Here is a 20492-nt window from a genome sequence, read left to right on the forward strand (position 1 = left end):
AAGGATCCACTAGAAAAAAAATGATGTTTTTTTTTTTAAGGACATATAGCAAAACAATGCATTGCTCTTTAAGGAACTACACCCTAAAACAAAGATCCTCTATATGACAGAAGTGCTCTGCTGTTTTTAAGGATCCACTAGAATTTTTTTTTTTAATTTGTATTATTTTATTTTTTTAAGGACATACATTAATCCCCATGGAAACTAAAACAAAAAAAGGGATTACCCTATATGTGTATATGTATGTATGTATATATATATATGTATGTATATATTTATATATATGTATATATATATATATATATATATATATATATATATATATATATATATATATATATATATATATATATATATATATATATATATATATATATGTATCTGTTTATATTTTTTTTATTTCCGATTACTATTATTATTAATGTATTATTATTTCTTTTTCTTTTTTTTCTTTGTTTATTTAATTGATGTATTTGTAGATATTACTTTGTTTTTGTTGTTGTTTCTTTCTTTTGGGGGGGTGGGGGTATGGGTATGGGTGGGATATAAACAAAAATATCTTGACATTTAGGGCAGACAATAGGTATATGATGTAATGGATAGGAATGTCTGATGCTGGATGTCAATAAAAAAAAAAAAAAAAAAAAAAAAAAGGAAACTAAAACAAACCCAGAGGTGCACAAACAGGAACTAAGGGAGTCCAATACTAACAGAAAATAACAAAACATGATCAATGGGGATTCATTGGGTTCACCTGACTCTGGTTAGTGGTCGACAAAAGGTGATTGTTGTCGACCACTAACCAGAGGCAGGTGAACCCAATGAATCCCCATGGAAACCAAAAAACAAACCCAGAGGTGCACAAACAGGAACTAAGGGAGTCCAAAACTAACAGAAAATAACAAAACATGAGCCGGGCCACGGATCATGACAGTCCTGCCATGAGGTGGCCACTTGTCCAGGGTGCACCCCGCCTAATGCGGCTGGGATAGGCTCCAGCACCCCCTGAGATAGGCTCCAGCACTTTAAAACATTTTAGCTACTTCTAAATCACTAAGCCTGGTCTCCATGGCGACAAATAAAGTAAGTTTCTTACAAGTATCATTATCACTGGAGGACAAGGAATATCTAAACATGCTTCACTACACACCGTAGGAGGATACAATAGCTCACCGGCGTCACAATGTAAACAAATGCCATGGGTGGATCTACACCTGACATCCACTGTAATGATACCAAGTACTGGAGTCGATACTACTATGATTCCATCAATATTTTTTCGTTTTTTAAAAATGTATATTATGTTTATAAAGTCAGTAAATATGTCCCTGGACACATGAGGACTTTGAATATGACCAATGTATGATCCTGTAACTACTTGGTATCACATCCATACCTAAATGTGTGGTATCATCCAAAACTAATGTCAAGTATCAAAGAAGAGAAGAATAAGTGATTATTACATTTGAACAGAAGTGTAGATAGAAACATGTTCAAACAGAAAATAAGTAGATATTAACAGTAAATTAATAATCAATTTTTTACAGTTTGTCCCTCATAATGTGTACAAAATAATAGGTGTATAAATGACACAATATGTTACTGCATACGACTAATTAGGAGTCTTTGTTTGTTTACTTACTACTAAAAGACAAGTTGTCTATTTTATTTAAGGACTAAATGACAATAATAAACATATGTTTTTTTGTTTTTTCTCTTCTTCTTCTTCGGGGAGGCCATGGAAAACGACTTCCGGACGGCTTCGAAGCGATTCTGGACCACCATCCGCCGCCTCAGGAAGGGGAAGCAGTGCACTACCAACACCGTGTATGGCGAGGATGGTGTTCTGCTGACCTCGACTGCGGATGTTGTGGATCGGTGGAGGGAATACTTCGAAGACCTCCTCAATCCCACCAACACGTCTTCCTATGAGGAAGCAGTGCCTGGGGAGTCTGTGGTGGGCTCTCCTATTTCTGGGGCTGAGGTTGCCGAGGTAGTTAAAAAGCTCCTCGGTGGCAAGGCCCCGGGGGTGGATGAGATCCGCCCGGAGTTCCTTAAGGCTCTGGATGCTGTGGGGCTGTCTTGGTTGACAAGACTCTGCAGCATCGCGTGGACATCGGGGGCGGTACCTCTGGATTGGCAGACCGGGGTGGTGGTTCCTCTCTTTAAGAAGGGGAACCGGAGGGTGTGTTCTAACTATCGTGGGATCACACTCCTCAGCCTTCCCGGTAAGGTCTATTCAGGTGTACTGGAGAGGAGGCTACGCCGGATAGGCGAACCTCGGATTCAGGAGGAACAGTGTGGTTTTCGTCCTGGTCGTGGAACTGTGGACCAGCTCTATACTCTGGGCAGGGTCCTTGAGGGTGCATGGGAGTTTGCCCAACCAGTCTACATGTGTTTTGTGGACTTGGAGAAGGCATTCGACCGTGTCCCTCGGGAAGTCCTGTGGGGAGTGCTCAGAGAGTACGGGGTATCGGACTGTCTGATTGTGGCAGTCCGCTCCCTGTATGATCAGTGTCAGAGCTTGGTCCGCATTGCCGGCGGTAAGTCGGACACGTTTCCGGTGAGGGTTGGACTCCGCCAAGGCTGCCCTTTGTCACCCATTCTGTTCATAACTTTTATGGACAGAATTTCTAGGCGCAGTCAAGGCGTTGAGGGGATCTGGTTTGGTGGCTGCAGGATTAGGTCTCTGCTTTTTGCAGATGATGTGGTCCTGATGGCTTTACCTGGCCAGGATCTTCAGCTCTCACTGGATCGGTTCGCAGCCGAGTGTGAAGCGACTGGGATGAGAATCAGCACCTCCAAGTCCGAGTCCATGGTTCTCGCCCGGAAAAGGGTGGAATGCCATCTTCGGGTTGGGGAGGAGACCCTGCCCCAAGTGGAGGAGTTCAAGTACCTCGGAGTCTTGTTCACGAGTGAGGGAAGAGTGGATGGTGAGATCGACAGGCGGATCGGTGCGGCGTCTTCAGTAATGCGGACGCTGTATCGATCCGTTGTGGTGAAAAAGGAGCTGAGCCGGAAGGCAAAGCTCTCAATTTACCGGTCGATCTACGTTCCCATCCTCACCTATGGTCATGAGCTTTGGGTTATGACCGAAAAGACAAGATCACGGGTACAAGCGGCCGAAATGAGTTTCCTCCGCCGAGTGGCGGGGCTCTCCCTTAGAGATAGGGTGAGAAGCTCTGTCATCCGGGGGGAGCTCAAAGTAAAGCCGCTGCTCCTCCACATGGAGAGGAGCCAGATGAGGTCTGGTCAGGATGCCACCCGATCGCCTCCCTAGGGAGGTGTTTAGGGCACGTCCGACCGGTAGGAGGCCACGGGGAAGACCCAGGACACGTTGGGAAGACTATGTCTCCCGGCTGGCCTGGGAACGCCTCGGGGTCCCACAGGAGGAGCTGGATAAAGTGGCTGGGGAGAGGGAAGTCTGGGCTTCCCTGCTTAGGCTGCTGCCCCCGCGACCCGACCTCGGATAAGCGGAAGAAGATGGATGGATGGATGGATATTATTCTTATTTTATTTTTTCCCCAATCTCTTAATTATTTGCTTACTAATAAACATTTATGTCAATATGCTATGTATGTTAAAATGGCTATTTTTCGCCATTTTTAATATCTGCTTATTTTCTGTTTGAACATGTTCTATCTACACTTCTGTTCAAATGTAATAATCACTTATTCTTCTCTTCTTTGATACTTGACATTAGTTTTGGACGATACCACACATTTAGGTATGGATCCGATACCAAGTAGTTACAGAATCATACATTTTTTTGTTCAAATAAAGACAATAATGCCATTTTTTTTTGTGATCCCCTTTATTTAGAAAAGTACCAAGATATTGGTATGGGCACCACCCCGTGTAGGACAAGTCAGGTGCGATGTAGACAGGGTGGGTCACATTAAGTGTTTTTTTTTGCCAGCACAAACATTTAAGAGGTGTGGCGAGTGCAAAAATAGCAGAAAGTCTTATTTTGATGTTTGCACTGAGAAAAGGAGGCCATCTTGACACAGGTAATGATTGAGCATGCTGGAAAGAAAAGGCAGCAGAAGCTATTTAAAGCTTCCACGCCATCAGCTGATTTGTTTTGTCACTTCATATTCTTTTTACACCGACACCTTTTTTTACACCCTCCCCTCCGCCACCTTTTTTACACCCTCCCCTACGCCACCTTTTTTACACCCTCCCCTCCGCCACTTTCTCTGTGGAGCCTCGGGCTTTTTTCCCCTTTCTTCTAACTGGCAGAGACCAAACATGAATTAAGGCCATTTTCTTTGTTTGTTGAAGGAAACCTGACCAAGCACATGAAGTCCAAGGCTCACATGAAGAAGTGTCTGGAACTTGGCGTGTCGGTGACCGCGGATGAGACGGAGATACACGAACACGGTGAGAACTTCCTGTATCGGCCTTCATCGGCACTGCCGATACCACTTTTTCCACATCCGATACCGGAGCTTGGAGTATTGTCCCGCAGCGTGTTTACTTGTGTGTGATATCATGTTTGACATGTTTGACATGTTTGGCATGTTTGACATGTTTCACATGTTTCACGTTTCACATATTTGACATGTTTGACATCTTTGACATGTTTGACATGTGTGACATGTGTGACATGTGTGACATGTGTGACATGTGTGACATGTTTGACATGTTTGACATCTTTGACATCTTTGACATCTTTGACATGTTTGACATGTGTGACATGTTTGACTTGTTTGACTTGTTTGACATCTTTGACATCTTTGACATGTTTGACATGTTTGACACGTTTGACACGTTTGACATCTTTGACATCTTTGACATGTTTGACATCTTTGACATGTTTGACATGTGTGACATGTGTGACATGTGTGACATGCTTGACATGTGTGACATGTGTGACATGTTTGACATGTGTGACATGTTTGACATCTTTGACATCTTTGACATCTTTGACATCTTTGACATCTTTGACATCTTTGACATGTTTGACATGTGTGACATGTTTGACTTGTTTGACTTGTTTGACATCTTTGACATCTTTGACATGTTTGACATGTTTGACACGTTTGACACGTTTGACACGTTTGACATCTTTGACATGTTTGACATCTTTGACATGTTTGACATGTGTGACATGTGTGACATGTGTGACATGCTTGACATGTGTGACATGTGTGACATGTTTGACATGTGTGACATGTTTGACATCTTTGACATCTTTGACATCTTTGACATATTTGACATCTTTGACATGTTTGACATGTGTGACATGTGTGACATGTGTGACATGTTTGACATGTTTGACATCTTTGACATGTTTGACATGTTTGACATGTGTGACATGTGTGACATGTGTGACATGTGTGACATGTGTGACATGTTTGACATGTTTGACATGTTTGACATCTTTGACATCTTTGACATCTTTGACATGTTTGACATGTGTGACATGTTTGACTTGTTTGACTTGTTTGACATCTTTGACATCTTTGACATGTTTGACATGTTTGACACGTTTGACACGTTTGACATCTTTGACATCTTTGACATGTTTGACATCTTTGACATGTTTGACATGTGTGACATGTGTGACATGTGTGACATGCTTGACATGTGTGACATGTGTGACATGTTTGACATGTGTGACATGTTTGACATCTTTGACATCTTTGACATCTTTGACATCTTTGACATCTTTGACATGTTTGACATGTGTGACATGTTTGACTTGTTTGACTTGTTTGACATCTTTGACATCTTTGACATGTTTGACATGTTTGACACGTTTGACACGTTTGACACGTTTGACATCTTTGACATGTTTGACATCTTTGACATGTTTGACATGTGTGACATGTGTGACATGTGTGACATGCTTGACATGTGTGACATGTGTGACATGTTTGACATGTGTGACATGTTTGACATCTTTGACATCTTTGACATCTTTGACATATTTGACATCTTTGACATGTTTGACATGTGTGACATGTGTGACATGTGTGACATGTTTGACATGTTTGACATCTTTGACATGTTTGACATGTTTGACATGTTTGACATGTGTGACATGTGTGACATGTGTGACATGTGTGACATGTGTGACATGTTTGACATGTTTGACATGTTTGACATCTTTGACATCTTTGACATCTTTGACATCTTTGACATCTTTGACATGTTTGACATGTGTGACATGTTTGACTTGTTTGACTTGTTTGACATCTTTGACATCTTTGACATGTTTGACATGTTTGACACGTTTGACACGTTTGACATCTTTGACATCTTTGACATGTTTGACATCTTTGACATGTTTGACATGTGTGACATGTGTGACATGCTTGACATGTGTGACATGTGTGACATGTTTGACATGTGTGACATGTTTGACATCTTTGACATCTTTGACATCTTTGACATATTTGACATCTTTGACATGTTTGACATGTGTGACATGTGTGACATGTGTGACATGTTTGACATCTTTGACATCTTTGACATGTTTGACATGTTTGACATGTGTGACATGTGTGACATGTGTGACATGTGTGACATGTTTGACATGTTTGACATGTTTGACATGTTTGACATGTTTGACATGTGTGACATGTGTGACATGCTTGACATGTGTGACATGTGTGACATGTGTGACATGTTTGACATGTTTGACATCTTTGACATGTTTGACATCTTTGACATATTTGACATCTTTGACATGTTTGACATGTGTGACATGTGTGACATGTGTGACATGTGTGACATCTTTGACATGTTTGACATATTTGACATGTTTGACATGTTTGACATGTGTGACATGTGTGACATGTGTGACATGTGTGACATGTTTGACATCTTTGACATCTTTGACATGTTTGACATGTTTGACATGTTTGACATCTTTGACATGTGTGACATGTGTGACATGTGTGACATCTTTGACATGTTTGACATATTTGACATGTGTGACATGTGTGACATGTGTGACATGTTTGACATCTTTGACATCTTTGACATGTTTGACATGTTTGACATCTTTGACATGTTTGACATGTTTGACATCTTTGACATGTTTGACATCTTTGACATCTTTGACATCTTTGACATCTTTGACATGTGTGACATGTTTGACATGTGTGACATGTGTGACATGTGTGACATGTGTGACATGTGTGACATGTTTGACATCTTTGACATCTTTGACATGTGTGACATGTGTGACATGTGTGACATGTTTGACTTGTTTGACATCTTTGACATCTTTGACATCTTTGACATGTTTGACATGTTTGACACGTTTGACACGTTTGACATCTTTGACATCTTTGACATGTTTGACATGTTTGACATCTTTGACATGTGTGACATGTGTGACATGTTTGACATGTGTGACATGTGTGACATGTGTGACATGTTTGACATCTTTGACATCTTTGACATCTTTGACATGTTTGACATGTTTGACATCTTTGACATCTTTGACATCTTTGACATGTGTGACATGTGTGACATGTGTGACATGTGTGACATCTTTGACATCTTTGACATCTTTGACATGTTTGATATCTTTGACATCTTTGACATGTTTGGCATCTTTGACATGTTTGACATCTTTGACATGTTTGACATCTTTGACATGTTTGACATGTTTGACATCTTTGACATGTTTGACATCTTTGACTTGTTTGACTTGTTTGACATGTTTGACTTGTTTGACATGTTTGACATGTTTGACATGTTTGACTTGTTTGACATGTTTGACATGTTTGACATGTTTGACGTGTTTGCAGGAGGAAATGTTTTCATTATTCTCAAAAACTGTGTGCTGTCCGATACTGGTATTGGTCCGATATCAGCGTAAAAACATTCGCATGTAAAACGTCCGATACGAGCAGTCCTGCAGCGTGTTTACTTGTGTGTGATATCATGTGCGATACAAGCAGTCCTGCAGTGTTTACTTGTGTGTGATATCATGTGCGATACAAGCAGTCCTGCAGCCTGTTTACTTGTGTGTGATATCATGTGCGATACAAGCAGTCCTGCAGCCTGTTTACTTGTGCAAAGCTGGATCTAAACGTCCTCCAAAAAGCACACCATTTCTCCTATTTTACTCCATCATTTACAAAAGGTAAACCCGCTAGGCTGTGTAGTCTACCAGGAGATAGCAGCTACACAACAGCTAAGCACACAATAGCACACCAGCTAGGCATTCCTAATAATCATTGAACAGTAACACATTTGTCAATATATAAAGAAGTATCAACAAATTATAGTTGCATGTTACTTACAATAGGAAGAGGATTCATATGGCTCCATTTGTCACCAGCTTTGCACAAGCAGGACTGCTCGTATCGCACATGATATCACACACAGAAGTAAACAGGCTGCAGGACTACTCGTATCACACATGATCTCACAAACAAGTAAACAGGCTGCAGGATTGCTCGTATCGCACATGATATCACACACAAGTAAACACTGCAGTACTGCTTGTATCGCACATGATATCACACACAAGTAAACAGGCTGCAGGACTGCTCGTATCGCACATGATATCACACACAAGTAAACACGCTGCATGACTACTTGTATCGCACATGATATCACACACAAGTAAACAGGCTGCAGGACTGCTCGTATCGGACGTTTTACATGCAAATATTTTTACGCTGATATCGGACCAATACCAGTATCGGACAGCACACAGTTTTTGAGAATAATGAAAACATTTCCTCCTGCAAACATGTCAAACATGTCAAACAAGTCAAACATGTCAAAGATGTCAAACATGTCATACGTGTCAAACGTGTCAAACATGTCAAACGTGTCAAAGATGTCAAACATGTCAAAGATGTCAAGCATGTCAAACATGTCAAACATGTCAAACATGTCAAACATGTCACACATGTCAAACATGCCACACATGTCAAACATGTCAAACAACTCAAACATGTCAAAGATGTCAAAGATGTCAAACATGTCAAACGTGTCAAACGTGTCAAACATGTCAAACATGTCAAACATGTCAAAGATGTCAAACATGTCAAGCATGTCAAACATGTCAAAGATGTCAAAGATGTCAAAGATGTCAAACATGTCAAACATGTCAAGCATGTCAAAGATGTTAAAGATGTCAAACATGTCAAACATGTCAAACATGTCACACATGTCACACATGTCAAACATGTCAAACAAGTCAAACATGTCAAACAAGTCAAACATGTCAAAGATGTTAAACGTGTCAAACATGTCAAGCATGTCAAAGATGTCAAACATGTCAAACATGTCACACATGTCAAACATGTCAAACATGTCAAAGATGTCAAACAAGTCAAACATGTCAAACATGTCAAACATGTCAAAGATGTCAAAGATGTCAAAGACATCAAACATGTTAAAGATGTCAAACATGTCAAAGATGTCAAACATGTCACACATGTCACACATGTCAAACATGTCAAAGATGTCAAACATGTCAAAGATGTCAAACATGTCAAACATGTCAAAGATGTCAAACATGTCAAACATGTCAAAGATGTCAAAGATGCCAAAGATGCCAAAGATGCCAAACATGTGAAACATGTGAAACATGTCACACATGTCAAACATGTCAAACATGTCACACATGTCACACATGTCACACATGTCAAAGATGTCAAAGATGTCAAAGATGTCAAACATGTCAAAGATGTCAAACATGTCAAAGATGTCAAAGATGTCAAACATGTTAAACATGTGAAACATGTGAAACACGTGAAACACGTCAAACATATGAAACATGTGAAACATGTGAAACACGTGAAACACGTCAAACATGTCAAAGATGTCAAACATGTCAAACATGTCAAACATGTAAAACGTGTCAAACATGTCAAACATGTCAAAGATGTCAAACATGTGAAAGTGTGTTTTGTCCCTGCAAGCAGACGAGCTGCCCCAGCAGAAGTCCAAAGCAGAAGAAGCCGCCACCAAGCATCAGTTCTCTGACGCGGAGGACTCAGACGGCATGGATGAAGACGTGGATGAAATGGAGGAGGACGAGGACGAGGACGAGGACTACGAGGGCGACTCCACTCCCAAACTGCGCTCCAGAAGCTCGAGTCCGCAGCCCAGCGCAGACGTCCGGCGCCGGGCGTCCGGCAGGTGGCCCGGCTCGGAGCAGAGAGACAAGTCTGTGGAGGAGGACTCTCTGAGCGTGCTGACCCCGGACCAGGCCAGCTTCCTCTTCGACCCCTACTCCTCCTGTCTCCTCTCCCCCGGCTGGGAGTCTCCCATCCGGGAGCCCTCGCCCTCACGCCTGTGCTACCCCTCGCCCAGGAGGGAAGTGTCCCCGCGAGGACGCTCCTCGCCCCGCTGGGACGCCGCCCCGCTGAGGCCCGGCTCGCCCGGCTTCTCGCCCATTCAGCACCTTTCCCCCATGGCCATGGAGAGACCCACGTCCCCCGGGGCCGAGCTGGCCGGGAAGCGGGAGTCGGCCGGCAGGGGCAGGCAGAGGGTGGTCCTGCGGGCCGTGTCGCCACGAAGGGGGTCCCATCAACACCGAGGGGCCGGCGATAAGAGCCGACAGCACGCCAAGATGGACGCCACTCAGCAACAAGGAGCCTTTGAAATGGATTTGGTACGTAGCATCATGCCAGGATTGACTCCTTCTTACAGTGCAGTACTTTTTCTTCCATAATTGTGGTGCCAGTCTTTTATCATACATTTAGTCATTTTTTCCGTGCATTACTGTAAATTGAAAAATGGAAGACTTGACATTTTTTTCATAATTCTGGTGACTGAGATGCCAGTTTTTTTCTTTTTACCATAAATGTTGTCTTTTTTACAGTGCATTACTGTACATTGAAAAACTGAAGAATTTAATTTTTTATAACTTTTTTTTCCCCATAATCGAGGTACCAGTTTTTTTTACTGTAAATTTAGTCGTTTTTACAGTGCATTACTGTAAATTGAAAAACGGAAGAATTGACATTTTTATAACTTTTTTTCATAATTCTGCTGACTGAGGTGCAAGTTTTTTTTTACCGTAAATTTAGTCGTTTTTACAGTGCTTTACTGTAAATTGAAAAATGGTACATCTGTTATTTTTACAGTAAAATTCTGCTCGGTTTTTTTTTTACCATAAAATCTACAGTCATTTTTACAGTGCATTACTGTAAACAAAAAAAAAATCTTTTTTCTTTACAGTAAAATTATGGCGACTGGCCTGCCAGTTTTTTTAACCATAAAATCTACAATCATTATTACAGTGCATTACTGTAAATTGGAAAAACGGAAGAATTGACATTTTTATAACTTTTTTTTCAAAATTCTGGTGACTGAGGTGCCACTTTTTTTTTTACCGTAAATTTGTCGTTTTTACAGTGCTTTACTGTAAATTGAAAAATGGTAGATCTGTTATTTTTACAGTAAAATTCTGCTCGTTTTTTTTAACCATAAAATCTACAGTCATTTTTACAGTGCATTACTGTAAACGGAAAAAAATATTTTTTCTTTACAGTAAAATTATGGCGACTGGCCTGCCAGTTTTTTTAACCATAAAATCTACAATCATTTTTACAGGGCTTTTACTGTAAATTGAAAAACGGAAGAATTGTCATTTTTATAACTTTTTTTTTCATAATTGAGGTGGCAGTTTTTTATCGTTAATGTAGTCGTTTTTACAGTGCATTACTGTAAATTGGAAAAACGGAAGAATTCACATTTTTATAACTTTTTTTTCATAATTCTGGTGACTCAGGTGCCCCTTTTTTTTTTTACCGTAAATGTTGTCGTTTTTACAGTGCTTTACTGTAAATTGAAAAATGGTACATCTGTTATTTTTACAGTAAAATTCTGCTCGTTTTTTTTTAACCATAAAATCTACAGTCATTTTTACAGTGCTTTTACTGTAAATTGAAAAACGGAAGAATTGTCATTTTCATAACTTTTTTTCATAATTGAGGTGCCAGTTTTTTATTTTATCGTAAATTAATAGTCGTTTTTACAGTGCATTACTGTAAATTTAGAAATGGAAGAATTTACATTTTTCTAACATTTTTTTTTATAATTCTAGTGACTGAGGTGCCCCTTTTTTTTATTTTTTACCATAAATGTAGTCATTTTTACAGTGCTTTACTGTAAATTGGAAAAACGGAAGAATTGTAATTTTCATAACTTTTTTTTCATAATTCTGGTGACTGAAGAGCCACTTTTTTTTTTTTATCGTAAATTTAGTCGTTTTTACAGTGCATTACTGTAAACGGAAAAAAAACAGTACCGCTGTTATTTTTACGGTAAAATTCTGGCGATTGACCTGCTAGTTTTTTTTAACCATAAAATCTACAATAATTTTTACAGTGCATTACTGTAAATTGAAAAACGGAAGAATTGTCATTTTTATAACTTTTTTGTCATAATTGACATTTTTATAACTTTTTTGTCATAATTTACATTTTTATAACTTTTTTTTTCCATAATCGAGGTGCCAGTTTTTTTTTTAACCGTAAATGTAGTCGTTTTTACAGTGCTTTACCGTAAATTGAAAAATGGTACATCTGTTATTTTTACAGTAAAATTCTGCTCGTTTTTATACCATAAAATCTACAGTAATTTTTACAGTGCATTACTGTAAATGGGAGAAAAAAAAATGTTACGGAAAAATTCTGGCGACTGACCTGCCAGTTTTTTTTAACCATAAAATTTACAATCATTTTTACAGTGCTTTTATTGTAAATTGAAAAACGGAAGAATTGTCATTTTTATAACTTTGTTTCCATAATTGAGGTGGCAGTTTTTTTAATTGTAATTTTAGTCGTTTTTACAGTGCATTACTGTAAATTGAAAAACGGAAGAATTGACATTTTTATAACTTTTTTTCATAATTCTGGTGACTGAGATGCTAGATTTTTTTTACCGTAAATTTACAGTCGTTTTTACCGTGCATTACTGTAAATTGAAAAACGGAAAAATTTACATTTTTATAACTTTTTTTTTCCACAATGGAGTTGCCAGTTTTTTATCGTAAATTTAATAGTTTTTACAGTGCTTTACTGTAAATCGAAAAACGGAAGAATTGACATTTTTATAACTTTTTTGTCATAATTGACATTTTTATAACTTTTTTGTCATAATTGACATTTTTATAACTTTTTTTTTCCGTAATCGAGGTGCCAGTTTTTTTTTACTGTAAATGTAGTCGCTTTTACAGTGCTTTACCGTAAATTGAAAAATGGTACATCTGTTATTTTTACAGTAAAATTCTGCTCGTTTTTTTTTACCATAAAATCTACAGTAATTTTTACAGTGCATTACTGTAAATGGGAAAAAAAAATGTTACGGTAAAATTCTGGCGACTGACCTGCCAGTTTTTTTTAACCATAAAATGTACAATCATTTTTACAGTGCTTTTACTGTAAATTGAAAAACGGAAGAATTGTCATTTTTATAACTTTGTTTCCATAATTGAGGTGGCAGTTTTTTTTATTGTAATTTTAGTCGTTTTTACTGTGCAAAAACGGAAGAATTGACATTTTTATAACTTTTTTTCATAATTCTGCTGACTGAGGTGCCACTTTTTTTTTTACTGTAAATATAGTCGTTTTTACCTTTCTTTACTGTAAACTGAAAAACTGAAGAATTTAAATTTTTATAACTTTTTTCATAATTCTTTTGACTGAGATGCCTTCTTTTTTTTTTACCGTAAATTTAGTCGTTTTTACAGTGCTTTTACTGTAAATTGAAAAACGCAAGAATTGACATTTTTATAACTTTTTTTCATAATTCTGCTGACTGAGGTGCCAGTTTTTTTGCTTTTTTTTTTTACCGTAAATTTAGTCGTTTTTACAGTGCTTTTACTGTAAATTGAAAAACGCAAGAATTGTCATTTTTATAACTTTTTCTTCCATAATTGAGGTGGCAGTTTTTTAATGTACATTTTGTCGTTTTTACAGTGCATTACTGTAAATTGAAAAACGGAAAAATTTACATTTTTATAACTTTTTTTTTACATAATGGAGTTGCTAGTTTTTTATCGTAAATTTAGTCGTTCTTACAGTGCATTACTGTAAATTGGAAAAACGGAAGAATTGAAATTTTTATAACTTTTTTTCATAATTCTGGTGACTGAGATGCCAGTTTTTTTTTAATCGTAAATGTAGTCGTTTTTTTACAGTGCATTACTGCAAATTGAAAAACGCAAGAATTGTCATTTTTATAACTTTTTCTTCCATAATTGAGGTGGCAGTTTTTTATTGTACATTTTGTCGTTTTTACTGTGCATTACTGTAAATTGGAAAAACGGAAGAATTGACATTTTTATAACTTTTTTCATAATTCTGGTGACTGAGATGCCAGATTTTTTTACCGTAAATTTACAATCGTTTTTACAGTGCATTACTGTAAATTGAAAAACGGAAAAATTTACATTTTTATAACTTTTTTTTTCCATAATGGAGTTGCCAGTTTTTTATCGTAAATTTAGTCGTTTTTACAGTGCATTACTGTAAATTGGAAAAACGGAAGAATTGACATTTTTATAACTTTTTTTCATAATTCTGCTGACTGAGGTGCCAGTTTTTTGTTTTTTGTTTTTTACCGTAAATTTAGTCGTTTTTACAGTGCTTTTACTGTAAATTGAAAAACGCAAGAATTGTAATTTTTATAACTTTTTCTTCCATAATTGAGGTGGCAGTTTTTTATTGTAAATTTTGTCGTTTTTACAGTGCTTTTACTGTAAATTGAAAAACGCAAGAATTGTCATTTTTATAACTTTTTCTTCCATAATTGAGGTGGCAGTTTTTTATTGTAAATGTTGTCGTTTTTACAGTGCATTACTGTAAATTGGAAAAACGGAAGAATTGACATTTTTATAACTTTTTTTCATAATTCTGCTGACTGAGGTGCCACTTTTTTTTTTACTGTAAATATAGTCGTTTTTACAGTGCTTTACTGTAAACTGAAAAACTGAAGAATTTAAATTTTTATAACTTTTTTTCATAATTATTTTGACTGAGATGCCAGTTTGTTTGTTTTTTTTATCGTAAATTTAGTCGTTTTTACAGTGCATTACTGCAAATTGAAAAACGGAAGAATTGACATTTTTATAACTTTTTTTCATAATTCTGCTGACTGAGGTGCCAGTTTTTTGTTTTTCTACTGTAAATTTAGTCGTTTTTACAGTGCTTTACTGTAAACTGAAAAACTGAAGAATTTTAATTTTTATAACTTTTTTTCATAATTCTTTTGACTGAGATGCCATTTTAAATTTTTTTTTTTTTTTTACCGTAAATGTAGTCGTTTTTACAGTGCTTTTACTGTAAATTGCATCTCAGTCACCAGAATTATGAACAAAAAAGTTATAAAAATTTCAATTCTTCCGTTTTTCCAATTTACAGTAAAAGCACTGTAAACGACTAAATTTACGATAAAAAACTGGCAACTCCATTATGGAAAAAAAAAGTTATAAAAATGTAAATTTTTCCGTTTTTCAATTTACAGTAATGCACTGTAAAAACGACAGTAAATTTACGGTAAAAAAATCTGGCAGGTCAGTCACCAGAATTATGAAAAAAGTTATAAAATGTCAATTCTTCCAATTTACAGTAATGCATTGTAAAAACGACAACATTTACAATAAAAAACTGCCACCTCAATTATGGAAGAAAAAGTTATAAAAATGACAATTCTTGCGTTCTTCAATTTACAGTAAAAGCACTGTAAAAACGACTAAATTCACGGTAAAAAAAAAAGCAAAAAAACTGGCACCTCAGTCAGCAGAATTATGAAAAAAAGTTATAAAAATGTCAATTCTTGCGTTTTTCAATTTACAGTAAAAGCACTGTAAAAACGACTAAATTTACGAAAAAAAAAAAAAAGGCATCTCAGTCAAAAGAATTATGAAAAAAGTTATAAAAATTTAAATTCTTCAGTTTTAATCGTAAATGTAGTCGTTTTTACAGTGCATTACTGCACATTGAAAAACGCAAGAATTGTCATTTTTATAACTCTTTCTTCCATAATTGAGGTGGCAGTTTTTTATTGTAAATTTTGTCGTTTTTACAGTGCATTACTGTAAATTGGAAGAATTGACATTTTTATAACTTTTTTCATAATTCTGGTGACTGAGATGCCAGATTTTTTTTACCGTAAATTTACAGTCGTTTTTACAGTGCATTACTGTAAATTGAAAAACGGAAAAATTTACATTTTTATAACTTTTTTTTTCCATAATGGAGTTGCCAGTTTTTTATCGTAAATGTAGTCGTTTTTACAGTGCATTACTGTAAATTGGAAAAACGGAAGAATTGACATTTTTATAACTTTTTTGTCATAATTGACATTTTTATAACTTTTTTTTCCCGTAATCGAGGTGTCAGTTTTTTTGCCGTAAATTTAGTCGCTTTTACAGTGCTTTACCGTAAATTGAAAAATGGTACATCTGTTATTTTTACAGTAAAATTCTGCTCTAATCTAAATCTACAGTAATTTTTACAGTGCATTACTGTAAATGGGGAAAAAAAATGTTACGGTAAAATTCTGGCGACTGACCTGCCAGTTTTTTTTAACCATAAAATTTACAATCATTTTTACAGTGCTTTTACTGTAAATTGAAAAACGGAAGAATTGTCATTTTTATAACTTTTTTTCATAATTCTTTTGACTGAGATGCCAGTTTGTTTGTTTTTATCGTACATTTAGTCGTTTTTACAGTGCATTACTGCAAATTGAAAAATGTAAGAATTGACATTTTTATAACTTTTTTTCATAATTCTGCTGACTGAGGTGCCAGTTTTTTTGTTTGTTTTTTACCGTAAATTTAGTCGTTTTTACAGTGCTTTTACTGTAAATTGAAAAACGCAAGAATTGTCATTTTTATAACTTTTTCTTCCATAATTGAGGTGGCAGTTTTTTATTGTAAATTTTGTCGTTTTTACAGTGCATTACTGTAAATTGAAAAACAGAAGAATTGTCATTTTTATAACATTTTTTCCATAATTGAGGTGGCAGTTTTTTATTGTAATTTTAGTTGTTTTTACAGTGCATTACTATGAATTGAAAAACGGAAGAATTGACATTTTTATAACTTTTTTTCATAATTCTGCTGACTGAGGTGCCACTTTTTTTTACTGTAAATATAGTCGTTTTTACAGTGCTTTACTGTAAACTGAAAAACGGAAGAATTGACATTTTTATAACTTTTTTCATAATTCTGCTGACTGAGGTGCCTTTTTTTTTTAACCGTAAATTTAGTCGTTTTTACAGTGCTTTTACTGTAAATTGAAAAACGCAAGAATTGACATTTTTATAACTTTTTTCATAATTCTTTTGACTGAGATGCCTTTTTTTCTTTTTTACCGTGAATTTAGTCGTTTTTACAGTGCTTTTACTGTAAATTGAAAAACGCAAGAATTGTCATTTTTATAACTTTTTCTTCCATAATTAAGGTGGCAGTTTTTATTGTAAATTTTGTCGTTTTTACAGTGCATTACTGTAAATTGAAAAACGCAAGAATTGCCATTTTTATAACTTGTTCTTCCATAATTGAGGTGGCAGTTTTTTATTGTAAATGTTCTCGTTTTTACAGTGCATTACTGTAAATTGGAAAAACGGAAGAATTGACATTTTTATAACTTTTTTTCATAATTCTAGCCAGATTTTTTTTACCGTAAATTTACAGTCGTTTTTACAGTGCATTACTGTAAATTGAAAAACGGAAAAATTTACATTTTTATAACTTTTTTTTTTCCATAATGGAGTTGCCAATTTTTTTTATCGTAAATTTAGTCGTTTTTACAGTGCATTACTGTAAATTTAAAAATGGAAGAATACCATTTTTTTTTATAATTCTGGTGACTGAGGTGCACCTTTTTTTTTTTTTACCATAAATGTAGTCATTTTTACAGTGCTTTACTGTAAATTGGAAAAACGGAAGAATTGACATTTTTATAACTTTTTTGTCATAATTGACATTTTTATAACTTTTTTTTTTCCGTAATCGAGGTGCCAGTTTTTTTTACTGTAAATGTAGTCGCTTTTACAGTGCTTTACCGTAAATCGAAAAATGGTACATCTGTTATTTTTACCGTAAAATTCTGCTCGTTTTGTTACCATAAAATCTACAGTAATTTTTACAGTGCATTACTGTAAATTGGAAAAACGGAAGAATTGACATTTTTATAACTTTTTTTCATAATTCTGGCCAGATTTTTTTACCGTAAATTTACAGTCGTTTTTACAGTGCATTACTGTAAATTGAAAAACGGAAAAATTTACATTTTTATAACTTTTTTTTTTCCATAATGGAGTTGCCAATTTTTTTTATCGTAAATTTAGTCGTTTTTACAGTGCATTACTGTAAATTTAAAAATGGAAGAATACCATTTTTTTTAATAATTCTGGTGACTGAGGGGCCACTTTTTTTTTTTTTTTACCATAAATGTAGTCATTTTTACAGTGCTTTACTGTAAATTGGACAAACGGAAGAATTTACATTTTTATAACTTTTTTGTCATAATTGACATTTTTATAACTTTTTTTTCCCGTAATAGAGGTGCCAGTTTTTTTTTTTTTACCGTAAATTGAGTCGCTTTTACAGTGCTTTACCGTAAATTGAAAAATGGTACATCTGTTATTTTTACAGTAAAATTCTGCTCGGTTTTTTTACCATAAAATCTACAGTAATTTTTACAGTGCATTACTGTAAATGGGAAAAAAAAAATGTTACGGTAAAATTCTGGCGACTGACCTGCCAGTTTTTTTTAACCATAAAATGTACAATCATTTTTACAGTGCTTTTACTGTAAATTGAAAAACGGAAGAATTGTCATTTTTATAACTTTTTTTCATAATTCTGGTGACTGAGGTGCCAGTTTTTTTGCTTTTTTTTTTACCGTAAATTTAGTCGTTTTTACAGTGCTTTCACTGCAAATTGAAAAACGCAAGAAGTGTCATTTTTATAACTCTTTCTTCCATAATTGAGGTGGCAGTTTTTTATTGTAAATTTTGTCGTTTTTACAGTGCATTACTGTAAATTGGAAGAATTGACATTTTTATAACTTTTTTCATAATTCTGGTGACTGACCTGCCAGATTTTTTACCGTAAATTTACAGTCGTTTTTACAGTGCATTACTGTAAATTGAAAAACGGAAAAATTTACATTTTTATAACTTTTTTTTTCCATAATGGAGTTGCCAGTTTTTTATATCGTAAATTTAGTCGTTTTTACAGTGCATTACTGTAAATTGGAAAAACGGAAGAATTGACATTTTTATAACTTTTTTTCATAATTCTGCTGACTGAGGTGCCACTTTTTTTTTTACTGTAAATATAGTCGTTTTTACAGTGCTTTACTGTAAACTGAAAAACTGAAGAATTTAAATTTGTATAACTTTTTTCATAATTCTTTTGACTGAGATGCCATTTTTTTTTTTTTTACCGTAAATTTAGTCGTTTTTACAGTGCTTTTACTGTAAATTGAAAAACGCAAGAATTGTCATTTTTATAACTTTTTCTTCCATAATTGAGGTGGCAGTTTTTTATTGTAAATTTTGTCGTTTTCACAGTGCATTACTGTAAATTGGAAAAACGGAAGAATTGACATTTTTATAACTTTTTTTCATAATTTTGGTGACTGATCTGCCAGATTTTTTACCGTAAATTTACAGTCGTTTTTACAGTGCATTACTGTAAATTGAAAAACGGAAAAATTTACATTTTTATAACTTTTTATTTCCACAATGGAGTTGCCAGTTTTTTATCGTAAATTTAGTAATTTTTACAGTGCATTACTGTAAATTGGAAAAACGGAAGAATTTACATTTTTATAACTTTTTTGTTCATAATTCTGGTGACTGAGGTGCCACTTTTTTTTTTTTTTTACTGTAAATTTAGTCGTTTTTACAGTGCTTTTACTGTAAATTGAAAAACGCAAGAATTGTCATTTTTATAACTTTTTCTTCCATATTTGATGTGGCAGTTTTTTATTGTAAATTTTGTCGTTTTTACAGTGCATTACTGTAAATTGGAAGAATTGACATTTTATAACTTTTTTTCATAATTCTGGTGACTGACCTGCCAGATTTTTTTACCGTAAATTTACAGTCGTTTTTACAGTGCATTTACTGTAAATTGAAAAACGGAAGAATTGTCATTTTTATAACTTTGTTTCCATAATTGAGGTGGCAGTTTTTTTTATTGTAATTTGAAAAAAATAAAATTGAAAAACGGAAAAATTTAAATTTAAAAAAATGTTTTTTCCATAATGGAGTTGCCAGTTTTTTTTATCGTAAATTTAGTCGTTTTTACAGTGCATTACTGTAAATTGGAAAAACGGAAGAATTTACATTTTTATAACTTTTTTTGTTCATAATTCTGGTGACTGAGGTGCCACTTTTTTTTTTTTTACTGTAAATGTAGTCATTTTTACAGTGCTTTACTGTAAATGTAAAAGTGGTACTACACAACAAAACTATGTTTCCCAGTAAAATGGACTGTCTTGTATCCGACTTGATTGATGACGTCGTGTTCCCTTCAA

General features: G+C 35.1%; 1 protein-coding gene across 2 annotated transcripts in view; it reads left to right on the forward strand.

Moving 5' to 3' along the window:
• hivep2b (HIVEP zinc finger 2b) overlaps positions 1–20492 on the forward strand; it is a 61258-nt gene that overhangs the window by 39759 nt on the left and 1007 nt on the right. For both annotated transcript variants that reach the window (XM_061924478.1, XM_061924479.1), the window contains exons 5-6: positions 4285–4383; positions 9906–10597. In XM_061924478.1, coding sequence (XP_061780462.1) covers positions 4285–4383; positions 9906–10597 — 791 coding nt within the window. The remainder of the gene's footprint in view (positions 1–4284; positions 4384–9905; positions 10598–20492) is intronic.

This window comes from Nerophis lumbriciformis, linkage group LG29 (assembly GCF_033978685.3).
Source record: "Nerophis lumbriciformis linkage group LG29, RoL_Nlum_v2.1, whole genome shotgun sequence".
NCBI lineage: Eukaryota > Metazoa > Chordata > Actinopteri > Syngnathiformes > Syngnathidae > Nerophis > Nerophis lumbriciformis.